Source organism: Pelobates fuscus, chromosome 8 (assembly GCF_036172605.1).
Source record: "Pelobates fuscus isolate aPelFus1 chromosome 8, aPelFus1.pri, whole genome shotgun sequence".
In the NCBI taxonomy this organism is placed as follows: Eukaryota; Metazoa; Chordata; class Amphibia; order Anura; family Pelobatidae; genus Pelobates; species Pelobates fuscus.
The window spans coordinates 5,586,414-5,604,740 of record NC_086324.1 but is presented as its reverse complement, the minus strand read 5'-3'; the positions used below and the strand labels follow the sequence as shown (position 1 = coordinate 5,604,740).

Below are 18,327 nucleotides of genomic sequence, written 5' to 3'. Positions count from 1 at the left end.
TTAACCCGCTTCCATCATCACTTTGTCCACCAGGAAACCATCCCAAGTGCTCCATCCTCTCTGGCTCAAAAATCCTCAATAATGGCGTGAATTATTTGCCTTGGCCCTCCTCCACTAAATCGCTGAATGCTCGATCCTTTACAGGGAAATAGGGAAATATATGAATTAATACATGTGTTCTTTTATTTTGGAGAAGCTCTGGATGTTTTTTGTGTGTGTTCTGATTACAGCCAGGATATTTGCTTTTCTCCTAATCACACTCCAAAATGCAGGATGGATTGTTGCTGGAAACTCTCGCTGTTTGTGGGTCTCAGTGAATGGCAAACATAATCCGAATGATCAGTTTATTAAAGAATATGTCATTTCATTATACAGCATGTCTATTTTTCATTTAATTTATGGAATTTTCAGTAAACACACTGCCTTGTGATGTTTGTGGCTGACGTGTAGTGTGGAGCTGCTCAGGAAACTCTCTTTTAGACATGATACAGTGATTGAATGTCAGGTGGATCTCTCATGTAATGATGGTAAATTGAAAACCAAATTACAAAATCTTTTGAAATCCTATCATACGACATGCAGCCATTATAACTACCTTCTACATTCTCTCTGTAAGCCCACGTGTCTTCATTCTCATTCATGATGTGTACAGAAATAAATCGATTGGTTTGTCACCATCCTGACTGGATCATAAAACTCATTGCGCTGCCTGTGGGCGATTTCATATTGTGCAGCCTGGCAGAACCTTCCAATTATTTGAGCTTATTTTCCTTTATATGAGTGTGTGCCCTCTGAGTAAGTCACATTGTAGCTGTGTGCGCTCACTCACAGGTAGAGGAAGCTTCACTGGTACAAAATACCCCATTGTAACATGAATGGGGAAGAGATAAGATCTGTAAATAATGATTCCATTACACGCAGCCTCCAGCATGGCCCCTGGCAACATCAAAACAATCCATTCACTGCACAGTCTGCTGTAAGCACCCATTATACCCTGCACATGGCCCAGTTTGAATTACTCTGCTGTTCTTCACCATGCATTTTAAATGGTATATTTAAACACTCCAATCACCACAACCACTACATTCCAAAATAGTGGTCATGGTGCTAAGAGTGCCTGAACACTCTCCCAGGGTAAAAAGTTGAGTTGTTTGAAACCATGTGACACCTCCTCCTCTTCAGACTGAGCTAGCAGACCATCTTTTTCGATCAGACTTTCCTCATAATAAATCAGCTTCCACTTGGCAACTTTGCTCTGGGCACAATCAGAATGCCATGAATGGGTTGGAGGGTGATATGTTGCTCTAATTTTCCCACTCATATTCTTGCATACCCATCTGATAGTTAGTCCCCTACACCATGGGCTAACACTGCCTAGGGGTACATGGGGATGGTACAGATAAGTGATCTATACCCTGGCTAGAAATTAAAAGGGGGAAACAAAGTTAAAAGGACACCCCTCTGCCCAAATAATAAAAAATATATAGAAAAATCACTGTTTAGTAGATATACCCCATATGAAAGCATGCATTTATAATAGATGGTGTCATTGCCTAAAGCAGCTTGCAATAGCTGTAGATATGGTTACCTGACACTCTGGGGGTGTTACCAGGTCAAAGTATAAAATGTGGGGTGTGTAGGGGTTAATCGGTGGTGCTGGTAGTTACTGGGTGTGTAGGGGTTAATCGGTGGTGCTGGTAGTTCCTGGGTGTGTAGGGGTTAATCGGTGGTGCTGGTATTTACTGGGTGTGTAGGGGTTAATCGGTGGTGCTGGTAGTTACTGGGTGTGTAGGGGTTAATCAGTGCTGCTGGTAGTTCCTGTGTGTGTAGGGGTTAATCGGTGGTGCTGGTAGTTCCTGGGTGTGTAGGGGTTAATCGGTGGTGCTGGTAGTTACTGGGTGTGTAGGGGTTAATCGGTGGTGCTGGTAGTTCCTGGGTGTGTAGGGGTTAATCAGTGGTGCTGGTAGTTACTGGGTGTGTAGGGGTTAATCGGTGGTGCTGGTAGTTACTGGGTGTGTAGGGGTTAATCTGCGGTGGTGGTGGTAGTTACTGGGTGTGTAGGGGTTAATCGGTGGTGGTGGTGGTAGTTACTGGGTGTGTAGGGGTTAATCGGTGGTGCTGGTAGTTATTGGGTGTGTAGGGGTTAATCTGCCGTGGTGCTGGTAGTTATTGGGTGTGTAGGGGTTAATCTGCGGTGGTGCTGGTAGTTATTGGGTGTGTAGGGGTTAATCTGCGGTGGTGCTGGTAGTTATTGGGTGTGTAGGGGTTAATCTGCGGTGGTGCTGGTAGTTATTGGGTGTGTAGGGGTTAATCTGCGGTGGTGCTGGTAGTTCCTGGGTGTGTAGGGGTTAATCGGTGGTGCTGGTAGTTCCTGGGTGTGTAGGGGTTAATCTGCGGTGGTGGTGGTAGTTACTGGGTGTGTAGGGGTTAATTGGTGGTGCTGGTAGTTACTGGGTGTGTAGGGGTTAATCTGCGGTGGTGCTGGTAGTTCCTGGGTGTGTAGGGGTTAATCTGCGGTGGTGGTGGTAGTTCCTGGGTGTGTAGGGGTTAATCGGTGGTGCTGGTAGTTCCTGGGTGTGTAGGGGTTAATCTGCGGTGGTGCTGGTAGTTCCTGGGTGTCTCCCCAGGACACTGCTCCTTTGTCTCAGTCAAGGTTTGATGGATACACAGTATCAGGCAGAGAGCATTCTGGGAATACTGTGATCCGCTAATGATGGCCTTTATGTGAAATTATTATGGATTATAGAGGATCCACAAATGTGTTTTAATCCGCCTGAATCTCGCACTGTGTGTGCTAGGGGGACAGGAGGGCGCAGGGTATTCTGAATGTGCTGGGGGTACAGGAGGGCAGGGTATTCTGAGTGTGCTGGGGGGACAGGAGGGCAGGGTATTCTGAATGTGCTGGGGGTACAGGAGGGCAGGGTATTCTGAGTGTGCTGGGGGGACAGGAGGGCAGGGTATTCTGAGTGTGTTAGGGGGACAGGAGGGCAGGGTATTCTGAATGTGCTGGGGGGCAGGAGGGCAAGGTATTCTGAGTGTGCTAGGAGGACAGGAGGGCAGGGTATTCTGAGTGTGCTGAGGGGACAGGAGGGCAGGGTATTCTGAAGGTGCTGGGGGTACAGGGTATTCTGAGTGTGTTGGGGGGACAGGAGGGCAGGGTATTCTGAGTGTGCTGGGGGTACAGGAGGGCAGGGTATTCTGAGTGTGTTGGGGGGACAGGAGGGCAGGGTATTCTGAGTGTGCTGGGGGTACAGGAGGGCAGGGTATTCTGAGTGTGCTGGGGGGACAGGAGGGCAGGGTATTCTGAGTGTGCTGGGGGTACAGGAGGGCAGGGTATTCTGAGTGTGCTGGGGGGACAGGAGGGCAGGGTATCCTGAGTGTGCTGGGGGGACAGGAGGGCAGGGTATTCTGAGTGTGTTAGGGGGACAGGAGGGCAGGGTATTCTGAATGTGCTGGGGGGGCAGGAGGGCAAGGTATTCTGAGTGTGCTAGGGGGACAGGAGGACAGGAGGGCAGGGTATTCTGAGTGTGCTGAGGGGACAGGAGGGCAGGGTATTCTGAGTGTGCTGGGGGTACAGGGTATTCTGAGTGTGTTGGGGGGACAGGAGGGCAGGGTATTCTGAGTGTGCTGGGGGTACAGGAGGGCAGGGTATTCTGAGTGTGCTGGGGGGACAGGAGGGCAGGGTATTCTGAATGTGCTGGGGGTACAGGAGGGCAGGGTATTCTGAGTGTGTTGGGGGGACAGGAGGGCAGGGTATTCTGAGTGTGCTGGGGGGACAGGAGGGCAGTGTATTCTGAGTGTGCTGGGGGGACAGGAGGGCAGGGTATTCTGAGTGTGCTGGGGGGACAAGAGGGCAGTGTATTCTGAGTGTGCTGGGGGGACAGGAGGGCAGTGTATTCTGAGTGTGCTAGGGGGACAGGAGGGCAGGGTATTCTGAATGTGCTGGGGGGACAGGAGGGCAGGGTATTCTGAGTGTGCTGGGGGGACAGGAGGGCAGGGTATTCTGAGTGTGCTGGGGGGACAGGAGGGCAGGGTATTCTGAGTGTGCTGGGGGGACAGGAGGGCAGGGTATTCTGAGTGTGCTGGGGGGACAGGAGGGCAGGGTATTCTGAGTGTGCTGGGGCTACAGGGTATTCTGAGTGTGCTGGGGGGACAGGAGGGCAGGGTATTGTGCAGTGAGGTCTCCCAGTGACTGTCAGACAGTCGGTGTCCCCTCCCAGGGTCTAGGCTCCTCCTTCTCTGATAGGTGAGTGCCTGCCCTGTCCCAGCACAGAGCTCCCTGTGGCTCCAGTGCTGTGTGTCAGCTCACTCTGCTTCTGTGTGTGGAATAGCTGGGGTTGTGTTTACTGGCAATGAGGGGTGCACACGCAGGATGAAGAGTGGAGACTCTGCCTATCCCTCCAGCTCCTGTCTGAGCTGGGTCTGGACCAAGTGCTGCTGCTGCTGTGTTCATACAGGTCAGTAACCTCTTTATACAGAGACAGGTGCTGCTAACACTTTACTGCTTCATGCTGGGGCTTTATCCCTGTATTGGCTCTGTGCTGGGGCTTTATCCCTGTATTGGCTCTGTGCTGGGGCTTTATCCCTGTATTGGCTCTGTGCTGGGGCTTTATCCCTGTATTGGCTCTGTGCTGGGGCTTTATCCCTGTATTGGCTCTGTGCTGGGGCTTTATCCCTGTATTGGCTCTGTGCTGGGGCTTTATCCCTGTATTGGCTCTGTGCTGGGGCTTTATCCCTGTATTGGCTCTGTGCTGGGGCTTTACCCCTGTATTGGCTCTGTGCTGGGGTTTTACCCCTGTATTGGCTCTGTGCTGGGGTTTTACCCCTGTATTGGCTCTGTGCTGGGGTTTTACCCCTGTATTGGCTCTGTGCTGGGGTTTTACCCCTGTATTGGCTCTGTGCTGGGGTTTTACCCCTGTATTGGCTCTGTGCTGGGGTTTTACCCCTGTATTGGCTCTGTGCTGGGGCTTTATCCCTGTATTGGCTCTGTGCTGGGGTTTTACCCCTGTATTAGCTCTGTGCTGGGGCTTTATCCCTGTATTGGCCCTGTGCCGGGGTGGTCTATCCCCGTGTTGGCCCTGTGCCGGGGTGGTCTATCCCCGTGTTGGCCCTGTGCCGGGGTGGTCTATCCCCGTGTTGGCCCTGTGCCGGGGTGGTCTATCCCCGTGTTGGCCCTGTGCCGGGGTGGTCTATCCCCGTGTTGGCCCTGTGCCGGGGTGGTCTATCCCCGTGTTGGCCCTGTGCCGGGGTGGTCTATCCCCGTGTTGGCCCTGTGCCGATTAAGGAGCAGCATTATCCCTGCATTATTGGAGCAAAAATAGCCAAAACTTGTTTTGTTGCATATAAAATTCTTGGTAATTTATGTTTAAGGAAAATGATGATAATTTACAAGAGGGCACATTTTTCCTTTTTAAACGAATTGTGAAACCTGCTCACCCTTCTGTGGTTGTAGAGTGGTTCCCATGACAGTAAATTCTGCTCTTAATCACAAGCACTTGTGACAGGAGGACGATACCATGCGTTGCTAAGCTTCTGAATGGCTTTCGTAAAAGAGGAGATTGGTATGTGATAACAAGGGGAATTTGTGTGTTTGGCTGGGGGAAATTAAGGGGCCGCCTTCTTCGTGCTTTTTTTTTTTCACTGTACCCCTTTCTCCTTCTCCAATATTGTCTTGCCCCCTGTGGCCCCCCCCCTCGTCTTGCGCCGTGGCCTCCCCCTCATCTTGCGCCGTGGCCCACCCCTGGTCTTGCGCCGTGGCCCACCCCTGGTCTTGCGCCGTGGCCCACCCCTGGTCTTGCGCCGTGGCCCACCCCTGGTCTTGCGCCGTGGCCCACCCCTGGTCTTGCGCCGTGGCCCACCCCTGGTCTTGCGCCGTGGCCCACCCCTGGTCTTGCGCCGTGGCCCACCCCTCGTCTTGCGCCGTGGCCCACCCCTCGTCTTGCGCCGTGGCCCACCCCTCGTCTTGCGCCGTGGCCCACCCCTCGTCTTGCGCCGTGGCCCACCCCTCGTCTTGCGCCGTGGCCCACCCCTCGTCTTGCGCCGTGGCCCACCCCTCGTCTTGCGCCGTGGCCCACCCCTCGTCTTGCGCCGTGGCCCACCCCTCGTCTTGCGCCGTGGCCCACCCCTCGTCTTGCGCCGTGGCCCCCCCCCTCGTCTTGCGCCGTGGCCCCCCCCTCGTCTTGCGCCGTGGCCCCCCCCTCGTCTTGCGCCGTGGCCCCCCCCTCGTCTTGCGCCGTGGCCCCCCCCTCGTCTTGCGCCGTGGCCCCCCCCTCGTCTTGCGCCGTGGCCCCCCCCCCTCGTCTTGCGCCGTGGCCCCCCCCTCGTCTTGCGCCGTGGCCCCCCCCTCGTCTTGCGCCGTGGCCCCCCCTCGTCTTGCGCCGTGGCCCCCCCCTGGTCTTGCGCCGTGGCCCCCCCTCGTCTTGCGCCGTGGCCCCCCCTCGTCTTGCGCCGTGGCCCCCCCTCGTCTTGCGCCGTGGCCCCCCCCCTCGTCTTGCGCCGTGGCCCCCCCCTCATCTTGCGCCGTGCCCCTCCCCCTCGTCTTGCGCCGTGCCCCTCCCCCTCGTCTTGCGCCGTGCCCCTCCCCCTCGTCTTGCGCCGTGGCCCCCCCCTCGTCTTGTGCCCTTGGTCACTCTGGTTTATGTGTCTGTTTTAGCAGAGTTGGACTGTACATGAATGAGCAAAACAAAGACTGATGGAGACTGACTGACTGCCATAGAGAATATGTCCTGGAACTGATTTGTGCATTAATGGGGAGCTAGGACTTATAGACTACTGAATGATCTTCTGTCTTTGAACCCCTGAACTGTGCATAATCTGGGGGCACTAGGCCTGATCTAGAATTCAATACTGTAAAGTCTGTCCCTGACCTGTGTGTGAATGGGTGAAGAACTAAAGGAGTGACGCAAATAGGTGGGGGGTCCGTAACTTCTCGGTTGGTGTATTTTGCACTGTCTTTGTGTCCATCATGGTCCTGCGATTCGCCATCCTCTCCAAGCTGAGCTGGAATATAATGAATGATTTAACCAGTTTCTCTGATGTGATGTGATCCCAGCAGGGTCTGGCAGGCCGGTGTAAGGGGAGCTATGCATTCTTTCTCAGGCGCTCATCTTTTATGTGAGTCTGTGTTCCCTGTCCCCAGGGGGTCTCTCCAACCACCATCAGCTCTGCTCATCATTCATGCATGGATCTTATTAGTACGGCATATCCATTCCATTAAATGCATTTACAGCTGGAAACAGGAATGTGTAGATAATAAAGCACTTACACTTTCACTTTCTTACTGTTTCATTGTATACAGCTTGTTTGCCACCCCTGCCCACCGCGTATACAGCTTGTTTGTCACCACCGCGTATGCAGCTTGTTTGTCACCACCGCGTATGCAGCTTGTTTGTCACCACCGCGTATACAGCTTGTTTGTCACCACCGCGTATGCAGCTTGTTTGTCACCACCGCGTATGCAGCTTGTTTGTCACCACCGCGTATGCAGCTTGTTTGTCACCACCGCGTATGCAGCTTGTTTGTCACCACCGCGTATGCAGCTTGTTTGTCACCACCGCGTATGCAGCTTGTTTGTCACCACCGCGTATGCAGCTTGTTTGTCACCACCGCGTATACAGCTTGTTTGTCACCACCGCGTATACAGCTTGTTTGTCACCACCGCGTATACAGCTTGTTTGTCACCACCGCGTATACAGCTTGTTTGTCACCACCGCGTATACAGCTTGTTTGTCACCACCGCGTATACAGCTTGTTTGTCACCACCGTATACAGCTTGTTTGTCACGCCCCTCCCACGCCGTATACAGCTTGTTTGTCACGCCCCTCCCACGCCGTATTTAGCTTGTTTGTCACGCCGTATTTAGCTTGTTTGTCACGCCGTATACAGCTTGTTTGTCACGCCCTATACAGCTTGTTTGTCACGCCCTATACAGCTTGTTTGTCACGCCGTATACAGCTTGTTTGTCACGCCGTATACAGCTTGTTTGTCACGCCGTATACAGCTTGTTTGTCACGCCGTATACAGCTTGTTTGTCACGCCGTATACAGCTTGTTTGTCACCACCGCGTATACAGCTTGTTTGTCACCACCGCGTATACAGCTTGTTTGTCACCACCGTATACAGCTTGTTTGTCACGCCCCTCCCACGCCGTATTTAGCTTGTTTGTCACGCCGTATTTAGCTTGTTTGTCACGCCCTATACAGCTTGTTTGTCACGCCGTATACAGCTTGTTTGTCACGCCCTATACAGCTTGTTTGTCACGCCGTATACAGCTTGTTTGTCACGCCGTATACAGCTTGTTTGTCACGCCGTATACAGCTTGTTTGTCACGCCGTATACAGCTTGTTTGTCACGCCGTATACAGCTTGTTTGTCACGCCGTATACAGCTTGTTTGTCACGCCCTATACAGCTTGTTTGTCACGCCCTATACAGCTTGTTTGTCACGCCCTATACAGCTTGTTTGTCACGCCCTATACAGCTTGTTTGTCACGCCCTATACAGCTTGTTTGTCACGCCCTATACAGCTTGTTTGTCACGCCCTATACAGCTTGTTTGTCACGCCCTATACAGCTTGTTTGTCACGCCCTATACAGCTTGTTTGTCACGCCCTATACAGCTTGTTTGTCACGCCCTATACAGCTTGTTTGTCACGCCCTATACAGCTTGTTTGTCACGCCCTATACAGCTTGTTTGTCACGCCCTATACAGCTTGTTTGTCACGCCCTATACAGCTTGTTTGTCACGCCCTATACAGCTTGTTTGTCACGCCCTATACAGCTTGTTTGTCACGCCCTATACAGCTTGTTTGTCACGCCCTATACAGCTTGTTTGTCACGCCCCTCCCACGCCGTATACAGCTTGTTTGTCACGCCCCTCCCACGCCGTATACAGCTTGTTTGTCACGCCCCTCCCACGCCGTATACAGCTTGTTTGTCACGCCCCTCCCACGCCGTATACAGCTTGTTTGTCACGCCCCTCCCACGCCGTATACAGCTTGTTTGTCACGCCCCTCCCACGCCGTATACAGCTTGTTTGTCACGCCCCTCCCACGCCGTATACAGCTTGTTTGTCACGCCCCTCCCACGCCGTATACAGCTTGTTTGTCACGCCCCTCCCACGCCGTATACAGCTTGTTTGTCACGCCCCTCCCACGCCGTATACAGCTTGTTTGTCACGCCCCTCCCACGCCGTATACAGCTTGTTTGTCACGCCCCTGCCACGCCGTATACAGCTTGTTTGTCACGCCCCTGCCACGCCGTATACAGCTTGTTTGTCACGCCCCTGCCACGCCGTATACAGCTTGTTTGTCACGCCCCTCCCACGCCGTATACAGCTTGTTTGTCACGCCCCTCCCACGCCGTATACAGCTTGTTTGTCACGCCCCTCCCACGCCGTATACAGCTTGTTTGTCACGCCCCTCCCACGCCGTATACAGCTTGTTTGTCACGCCCCTCCCACGCCGTATACAGCTTGTTTGTCACGCCCCTCCCACGCCGTATACAGCTTGTTTGTCACGCCCCTCCCATGCCGTATACAGCTTGTTTGTCACGCCCCTCTGTAACGGAATGCAGTATATTAGTCCACGATATCCGTTGGTATCTTCAGGAAATCCACAGTCAGAGTAGAAAGCAAGGCAATATCCCCAATCCTCCCAATAACCGGACGAAACACAGTTTGGGAGTCAACTAACTCGGTTTATTCACAAGCAGCGTATTTATGCAGTTCCCCATGCAAGGGGTTTCCATACAGATATTCCAGGGGATTTCTCCCAACATGCATTGTGACTTTCCCAACAGGCATCGCTGCACGAGAAGGATACTCCCACTAAAATGGACGATTAAGTGGATTATCCCCTCGTGCAGCAAAACCGACAATTGACATTAAAATACATAATTCCCGTAATATTCGGTACTTTAGAATAACCGAACGTTCGGTAGATAGCTGGGGTCGGGGCGCACACTTTGTGAGAATACCGCTCCGATCCCAGCTGAATTGACCGAACGCCGCACATAATACATTTAAACATCAAGGTGAGTTTAAAAGTACCGAATAAGTACGGGACACATAATGTACCGAACGCGGTACTCCCGAACGCTCTGGAAGTCCAGCGGTGTTCGGATCACTGAGTAGCCGTTTTCAGTTCCAGGCTCTCGACGACCGAACACCGCTGCAGAGACAAAGGATCCAAGATGGCCGACCGCCGCATGGTCGGTAGTGGATCGACGGCCACCTAGGAGAGCCCTTAATTACCGATTGCAACAATGTTGCAATCGGTTAATTGGTGCCACACGACCTGTGAATGTGTGGTCTACCTGGGGAGTCCACATTCGTACGGCGAATGGCCAGGATAGCCGTGTTTCGTCGTACGAATGCTTTGTATGCTGGCGGCATACGGCTGCCAGCATGCGAACGGTCACAGTACAATACACATACAGTCAACGGGACACGTTATACATTCAGCCTACGGACAACCTGCAATGAATATAGTTCAGAAGTGGCTAGGTTTGCCACAATGCTCCCCCAGAACCAAGCCGGCATACACAGTCTGATCCCAACGGATCGGCTTGGGGATGTCCGGGAGAGTACTCACAGATCACTTCTCGAGTTCAGTCTGTCTGGATAACCCGTCAGCGTTACCGTTTTGTTTTCCTGGCCGGTAATGGATAGTAAAGTCAAAGGGCTGCAGCGCCAAGCTCCAGCGCAGCAGCCTGGCATTGTCTCCAGACACACGGTTTAGCCACACTAACGGGTTGTGATCTGTGAGTAAGGAAAAAGGTTGTCCGTACAGATATGGCTGCAACTTTTTAAGGGCCCACACCACGGCCAGGCATTCTTTCTCGATGGCGGCGTAGCTCACTTCCCGGGGTAGTAGCTTGCGGCTTAGATAGGCTACGGGGTGTTCTCCGCCATCGGCTCCCACTTGGCTCAGTACTGCCCCCAATCCAAACATGGAAGCGTCTGTGTGAACAAGAAATCTTTTAGTTGGATCAGGAGCAGTTAACACAGGAGCATTAGTGAGAGCAGTCTTGAGTTGTTGGAATGCCTGCTCACACTCTGGGGCCCAGACAACCAGTCGGGGAAGGTTCTTTTTGGTCAGGTCCGTTAGGGGTTTGGCCAGGGTGCTATAGTCGGGGACAAACTTCCTGTAATAGCCTGCCGTCCCTAAGAACGCCAGCACCTGGGTCTTAGTCCTGGGGGTAGGCCACTTTGCTACGGCCTCAATCTTAGCTGGCTCAGGCCTCTGCTGCCCACATCCTACACGGTGGCCCAGATACTGTACCTCGGCCATACCTATGTGGCACTTGCTAGGTTTTAGGGTTAACCCAGCCTCCCCAATGCGATCTAGGATCGCCCCGATGTGGTGTAGGTGGTCTTCCCAGGTCTGGCTAAAGATGGCTATGTCATCTAGATAGGCACAGGCATACTCCTGAAAACCGTCCAGTAGCCTATCTACCATCCGCTGAAAGGTAGCCGGAGCGTTTTTCATCCCGAAAGGCATGACCTTGAATTGGTACAGGCCAAACGGGGTGACAAACGCCGACTTGGGGATGGCGTCATCGGCTAGAGGAATCTGCCAGTACCCCTTACACAAATCAATGGTAGTGAGGTACTGGCCCCGTGCCATCTTATCTAACAGCTCGTCTATCCGGGGCATCGGGTAGGCATCAGACACCGTTTTGTCATTTAGCCTCCGGTAGTCGACACAGAATCGGGTGGTGCCATCCTTTTTAGGTACCAGGACTACCGGCGATGCCCAGGGGCTATCGGAGGGTTCGATAACCCCTAGCTGCAGCATTTCGTCTAGTTCGGCTTTCATATGGGTACGGACTGATTCCGGAACCCTATATGGAGCCTGGCGCATAGGTAGCTGTCCCGGGGTCTCTACTCGGTGGGTGGCTAACGGAGTGTACCCAGGTAAATTGGAGAAGGTAGTCCCTTTGGCTACAATCAGCGCCTGTACCTGGGCACGCTCCTGGGGGCTTAGCCGCTCCCCCAGCTGGACTCCCCGGGAAGGCTCTATCTGTTCCTCGGGTTCTAGTAGGTCAGGTAAGGGTAGGTTCTCCTGATCCTCTAAGGAGGAGGCACAGATTGCCGTCACATCCTCGATCCTCTCATGGTAGGGTTTGAGCATGTTCACGTGGAGCATGCGTCTCTTCCCTACCCCTGAGCAGGGGCCGATCACATAGGTAGTGTCGCATCGCTGCTCCACTACCTGGTATGGGCCTTGCCAGATGGCCTGCAGCTTATCGGTGCGGACGGGCTTTAAGATCAAGACCTTCTGTCCCACCTGAAAGCTGCGGTCCCTGGCTCCTCTATCGTACCAGCGTCGCTGGCGTTGCTGGGCCGCTTGGAGGTTGGTGTGTACAGCCTGAGTTAGCGCCTCCAGACGGTCCCTGAACTCCAGGACGTATGATATGATAGGGGTTTCGTTAGTGGGGCTCTCCCCCTCCCAGTGTTCCCTAATCAAATTCAAGGGTCCCCGCACCCTCCTCCCAAATAGTAGCTCAAACGGGGAGAATCCTGTTGACTCCTGGGGAACCTCTCTATAAGCAAAGAGTAAGTGAGGCAGAAACCTCTCCCAGTCTTTGTGGGTCTCCCCGAACGTCCGAAGCATCTGCTTCAGCGTCCCGTTGAACCGTTCACATAGCCCATTGGACTGGGGGTGGTAGGCGGAATTAACTATTGGCTTAATGCCACACACCTTCCACAGATGTTGGGTAACTTCGGCCGTAAATTGGGTACCTCGGTCTGAGATGATCTCTTGGGGAAACCCTACTCGGGAAAATACCTTCATTAAGGCTTCCGCTACGGTCTCAGCGTGGATATTAGAGAGAGCTACAGCTTCGGGGTACCTGGTGGCGTAGTCCACTATAGTTAGGATATACCTTTTGCCAGAGGGACTGGGTTTTGGCAAGGGCCCTACGATATCCACCGCTACTCGGCTGAAGGGTTCTGCAATGATGGGTAGGGGACATAGCCTGGCCTTGTGGCGATCCCCTCGTTTACCTACACGCTGGCAGACGTCGCAGGAGGTGCAATACTGGCGCACATCCTGAGAGATCCCGGGCCAGAAGAAGGCATGGGTCAAACGGTATCGGGTACGGGTCATCCCTAGGTGTCCTGACAAGGGAATGTCATGCGCAATTCTCAGCAGCTCCTGTCTATATTTCTGGGGTACCACTAGCTGTTTATTAGTTAAGGTGACAGACCCCCCCACATCTTTTGCCGTGACACGGTATAGCAACTCTTTCTCCCAGATGAACCGCTCCCCCTCTAGCCCTGCTTGGTCTGTTTGGGCCCGGTCCCTATATACTTGGAGGGTGGGATCGGTCTGGACTTCGGTCGCAAAAGTCGTCGGGGTATCCCAGGACATGGGGGTCAGTTGGGGAACAGGGTCTCTTACCTGAGCCTCAGAGTGTATCGGTGTAGCCGTGGTGCGAGCCTGTTGTCGGGTGGTTACGGGGTGTGCCTCCTGGTACGGAGCCTGGGGAATAAAAGCGGAAGTCATTTGGCCCAAGTCATTCCCCAGCACAACATCTGCAGGTAAATTCTGCATCAGCCCCACTTCCACAGTTCCCTCTCCCACACCCCAATCCAAATGAACCTTGGCAGTGGGTAGCCGGTATACTGCTCCCCCTGCCACCCGTACTGCCACTGAGCCGCCAGTGTGGGTTGCGCCTGGTACCAAATGTGGTGCAACCAAAGTTAGAGTGGCTCCTGAATCCCGGAGCCCTTGTACCTCCTTCCCCTCCAGGGTTACTAGCTGACGGTGATGTTGTCGGTTGTCGGTGGCCCGGACCGACATTACCTCATGCAGCACCCCTAGAGGCTCCTCAATTTGAGCACTCAGCAATTCTTGGGTGGCGGGGGCTACCTGGTAATGGTGCGCAGCAGCCCTGGGTGCCAAATTTTGTCGCACCTGATTCCAAGCTTGCCGGCTCCTGTTTTGGGTGCACTCTCGAGAAATGTGCCCCCACTGTTTGCAGGTGTGACACTGAATGTTAGCCCGGCCGTTGTATCGGGAGGGGGGTGGTGGAGTATTCAGTGCTGGCCGGTGCAGGGGTACGGTGGGGCTGGTAGGGGTAAAATTATTGGGTGTCCCTGTAATCCGAGGGAGAGTCTTATTTTGGGCACCGTGATGCCTCCTGGCATCAAAATGCTGATCCGCCAATTTAGCGGCTTCGGGTAGGGTGAGTGGTTTACGGTCCCTCACCCATTCTTGTGCTTCCGGGGACAAACCATTAAAAAACTGTTCCAGCAGCATTAACTGCCTCAACTCCTCCATGTTTGTAGCGTTGCTGGCCTGTATCCAGCCTAGTGAGGCTTGGTCCAGCTTGTGCGCCCATTCTGCATGTGAATCTTTCTCAGGCTTGCGCAAGCCCCGGAATTTCCGCCGGTACGCCTCTGGGGTAATAGCATACCTCTCTAAGATCGCCCTCTTTACCTTAGGGTAATCTTTGCTGTCCTCTCGGGGTACAGCACGGTAGGCTTCAGCTGCCCTACCCGATAATTTGCCTGCCAGCAGCGGCACCCATGTGGCGGGTTCCAGATCGTGCAAATCGCACAGCCGCTCAAAGTCCTGCAAATACCCATCGATTTCGTCCTTTTCTTCACAAAACGCTTTAAATGCGTGATGTGGGACTTTGTGAGAATACCGCTCCGATCCCAGCTGAATTGACCGAACGCCGCACATAATACATTTAAACATCAAGGTGAGTTTAAAAGTACCGAATAAGTACGGGACACATAATGTACCGAACGCGGTACTCCCGAACGCTCTGGAAGTCCAGCGGTGTTCGGATCACTGAGTAGCCGTTTTCAGTTCCAGGCTCTCGACGACCGAACACCGCTGCAGAGACAAAGGATCCAAGATGGCCGACCGCCGCATGGTCGGTAGTGGATCGACGGCCACCTAGGAGAGCCCTTAATTACCTATTGCAACAATGTTGCAATCGGTTAATTGGTGCCACACGACCTGTGAATGTGTGGTCTACCTGGGGAGTCCACATTCGTACGGCGAATGGCCAGGATAGCCGTGTTTCGTCGTACGAATGCTTTGTATGCTGGCGGCATACGGCTGCCAGCATGCGAACGGTCACAGTACAATACACATACAGTCAACGGGACACGTTATACATTCAGCCTACGGACAACCTGCAATGAATATAGTTCAGAAGTGGCTAGGTTTGCCACACCCTCCCACGCCGTATACAGCTTGTTTGTCACGCCCCTCCCACGCCGTATACAGCTTGTTTGTCACGCCCCTCCCACGCCGTATACAGCTTGTTTGTCACGCCCCTCCCACGCCGTATTCAGCTTGTTTGTCACGCCCCTCCCACGCCGTATACAGCTTGTTTGTCACGCCCCTCCCACGCCGTATACAGCTTGTTTGTCACGCCCCTCCCACGCCGTATACAGCTTGTTTGTCACGCCCCTCCCACGCCGTATACAGCTTGTTTGTCACGCCCCTCCCACGCCGTATACAGCTTGTTTGTCACGCCCCTCCCACGCCGTATACAGCTTGTTTGTCACGCCCCTCCCACGCCGTATACAGCTTGTTTGTCACGCCCCTCCCACGCCGTATACAGCTTGTTTGTCACGCCCCTCCCACGCCGTATACAGCGTGTTTGTCACGCCCCTCCCACGCCGTATACAGCGTGTTTGTCACGCCCCTCCCACGCCGTATACAGCGTGTTCGTCACGCCCCTCCCACGCCGTATACAGCGTGTTCGTCACGCCCCTCCCACGCCGTATACAGCTTGTTCGTCACGCCCCTCCCACGCCGTATACAGCTTGTTTGTCACGCCCCTCCCACGCCGTATACAGCTTGTTTGTCACGCCCCTCCCACGCCGTATACAGCTTGTTTGTCACGCCCCTCCCACGCCGTATACAGCTTGTTTGTCACGCCCCTCCCACGCCGTATACAGCTTGTTTGTCACGCCCCTCCCACGCCGTATACAGCTTGTTTGTCACGCCCCTCCCACGCCGTATACAGCTTGTTTGTCACGCCCCTCCCACGCCGTATACAGCTTGTTTGTCACGCCCCTCCCACGCCGTATACAGCTTGTTTGTCACGCCCCTCCCACGCCGTATACAGCTTGTTTGTCACGCCCCTCCCACGCCGTATACAGCGTGTTTGTCACGCCCCTCCCACGCCGTATACAGCGTGTTTGTCACGCCCCTCCCACGCCGTATACAGCGTGTTCATCAAGTTTAGTACCATGGCCTAGAATTGCTTTTCAGAAATATGCAGATATAGTCAGCTTCTGTTACTAGTCTTATAATCCTCAGGCAGCCAGTAGCTCATGACGATGAGGATGGTCATTTCAGTTATGGGAAAGATTTATTAAATGATAAATGAAGAAAATAATACCTAAAACAGACTATAATCTGGGCAGATTTCAACCCACTGACAATCAATCTTTTCTGTAGTCATATATCAGCAGGGGTGGAATACAGAGGACATGATACTGCTTATTATTATTCCTGTACTGGACCGAAAAGGCACAGGCACCCTTGGGTGCAACCCATGAGGCATCTTGCAAGATCTGAGAAATGTTTCATGGAAAATGATTTTAGCCAAATATTGAAATGAAAACCTCTCTGGTTAAGGCAGAATACTGCTGTCGAGGGTGTGAAGATCCTAATGCAATGTCCGTTATGGCACGGGGTGTATCCGTTTTTGTTTTGAATGAAATTAGCCATTTGGGAGATGTGTATTTTACGGATCATTATTTATATTGTCATTTTATTATTTTTTGGTTCTCCCTCGGCTTACTAGGTCCAGATTGCAGTCTAGAATGGGGGCACTTGGGGCTTGGAGTATAGAAAATGACACATTACTTATTTTAATATAGAGTCAATAATTCTCTCCGTTCATAGACACCTGTCAGTCCTGAAACCTCTCCCTTCGTGTCATTTCATGTAAATCCACTTTATGTCACCAAATGGCAGCTGGTTGTATTTCTAACTATGTAGAGATGATCACAAAGCTGACAGTGTCGCGTAGCTCTGTGTCGATCGGTTTCTACCAAGCTACATGGAGGATAAAATGTATGCAATCACTGCTGCTGTAAAGGGTATTGCAGGTTGCTTTCTGTTTTGGTTGGAGACACAGAATGATGTAGAGCTGGCAGGACGAGTTCCTCTGCATTCCTGCCCATTTATGCCAAAAGGTATGAGGAAACATACCTCGTACCTACGGATTATCCCCGCTACAACAGACCTCTGGCAGCGAATGGTGGTCGAACTGTCTCCGTATGGCATTCTTTTGTATCACATGGGTAACTTCTTTCTCTGTGTGAGTGGAATGTGCTGGTTAGAATCCTTAAGGGAAATAGCAGGTACCATTCAGTAGCAGTAACCAATCCTACTCAGTGCACCTAAAATGTGTTGGAGCCTGCATTGTCCCTTAATAATATAAACCCACCCAGTATAACTAACTGTAACCTAACCTACACAGTGCACCTAACATGTGTTGGAGCCTGCATTGTCCCTTAATAATATAAACCTACCCAGTATAACTAACTGTAACCTAACCTACACAGTGCATCTAACGTGTGGGAGCCTGGAGTGTCCCTTTAATAATATAAACCCACCCAGTATAACTGTAACCTAACCTACACAGTGCATCTAACGTGTGTGGGAGCCTGGAGTGTTCCTTTAATAATATAAACCCACCCAGGATAACTAACTGTAACCTAACCTACTCAGTGCACCTAATGTGTGTGGGAGCGTGGAGTGTCCCTTTAATAATATAAACCCACCCAGTATAACTAACTGTAACCTAACCTACACAGTGCATCTAACGTGTGGGAGCCTGGAGTGTCCCTTTAATAATATAAACCCACCCAGTATAACTAACTGTAACCTAACCTACACAGTGCATCTAACGTGTGTGGGAGCCTGGAGTGTTCCTTTAATAATATAAACCCACCTAGCATAACTAACTGTAACCTAACCTACTCAGTGCACCTAATGTGTGTGGGAGCCTGGAGTATCCCTTTAATAATATAAACCCACCCAGTATAACTAACTGTAACCTAACCTACACAGTGCAGCTAACGTGTGTGGGAGCCTGGAGTGTCCCTTTAATAATATAAACCCACCCAGTATAACTAACTGTCACCTAACCTACACAGTGCAGCTAATGTGTGTGGGAGCCTGGAGTGTCCCTTTAATAATATAAACCCACCCAGTATAACTAACTGTCACCTAACCTACACAGTGCAGCTAATGTGTGTGGGAGCCTGGAGTGTCCCTTTAATAATATAAACCCACCCAGTATAACTAACTGTCACCTAACCTACACAGTGCAGCTAACGTG

General features: G+C 52.5%; 1 protein-coding gene across 9 annotated transcripts in view; it reads left to right on the top strand.

The window, feature by feature from the left end:
- The window catches only part of KALRN (kalirin RhoGEF kinase), a 413,233-nt gene that overhangs the window by 275,287 nt on the left and 119,619 nt on the right, over nt 1-18,327 (top strand). The window contains exon 1 of one of the 9 annotated variants that reach the window (XM_063429177.1): nt 4,223-4,457. The exons of 7 other annotated variants lie outside the window; for them this stretch is intronic. In XM_063429177.1, the coding sequence (XP_063285247.1) occupies nt 4,373-4,457 (85 nt within the window). In that variant the 5' untranslated portion in view covers nt 4,223-4,372. Of the gene's footprint in view, nt 1-4,222; nt 4,458-18,327 lie in introns of those variants that run through there. One more of the 9 variants, XM_063429179.1, reaches the window with a different exon arrangement.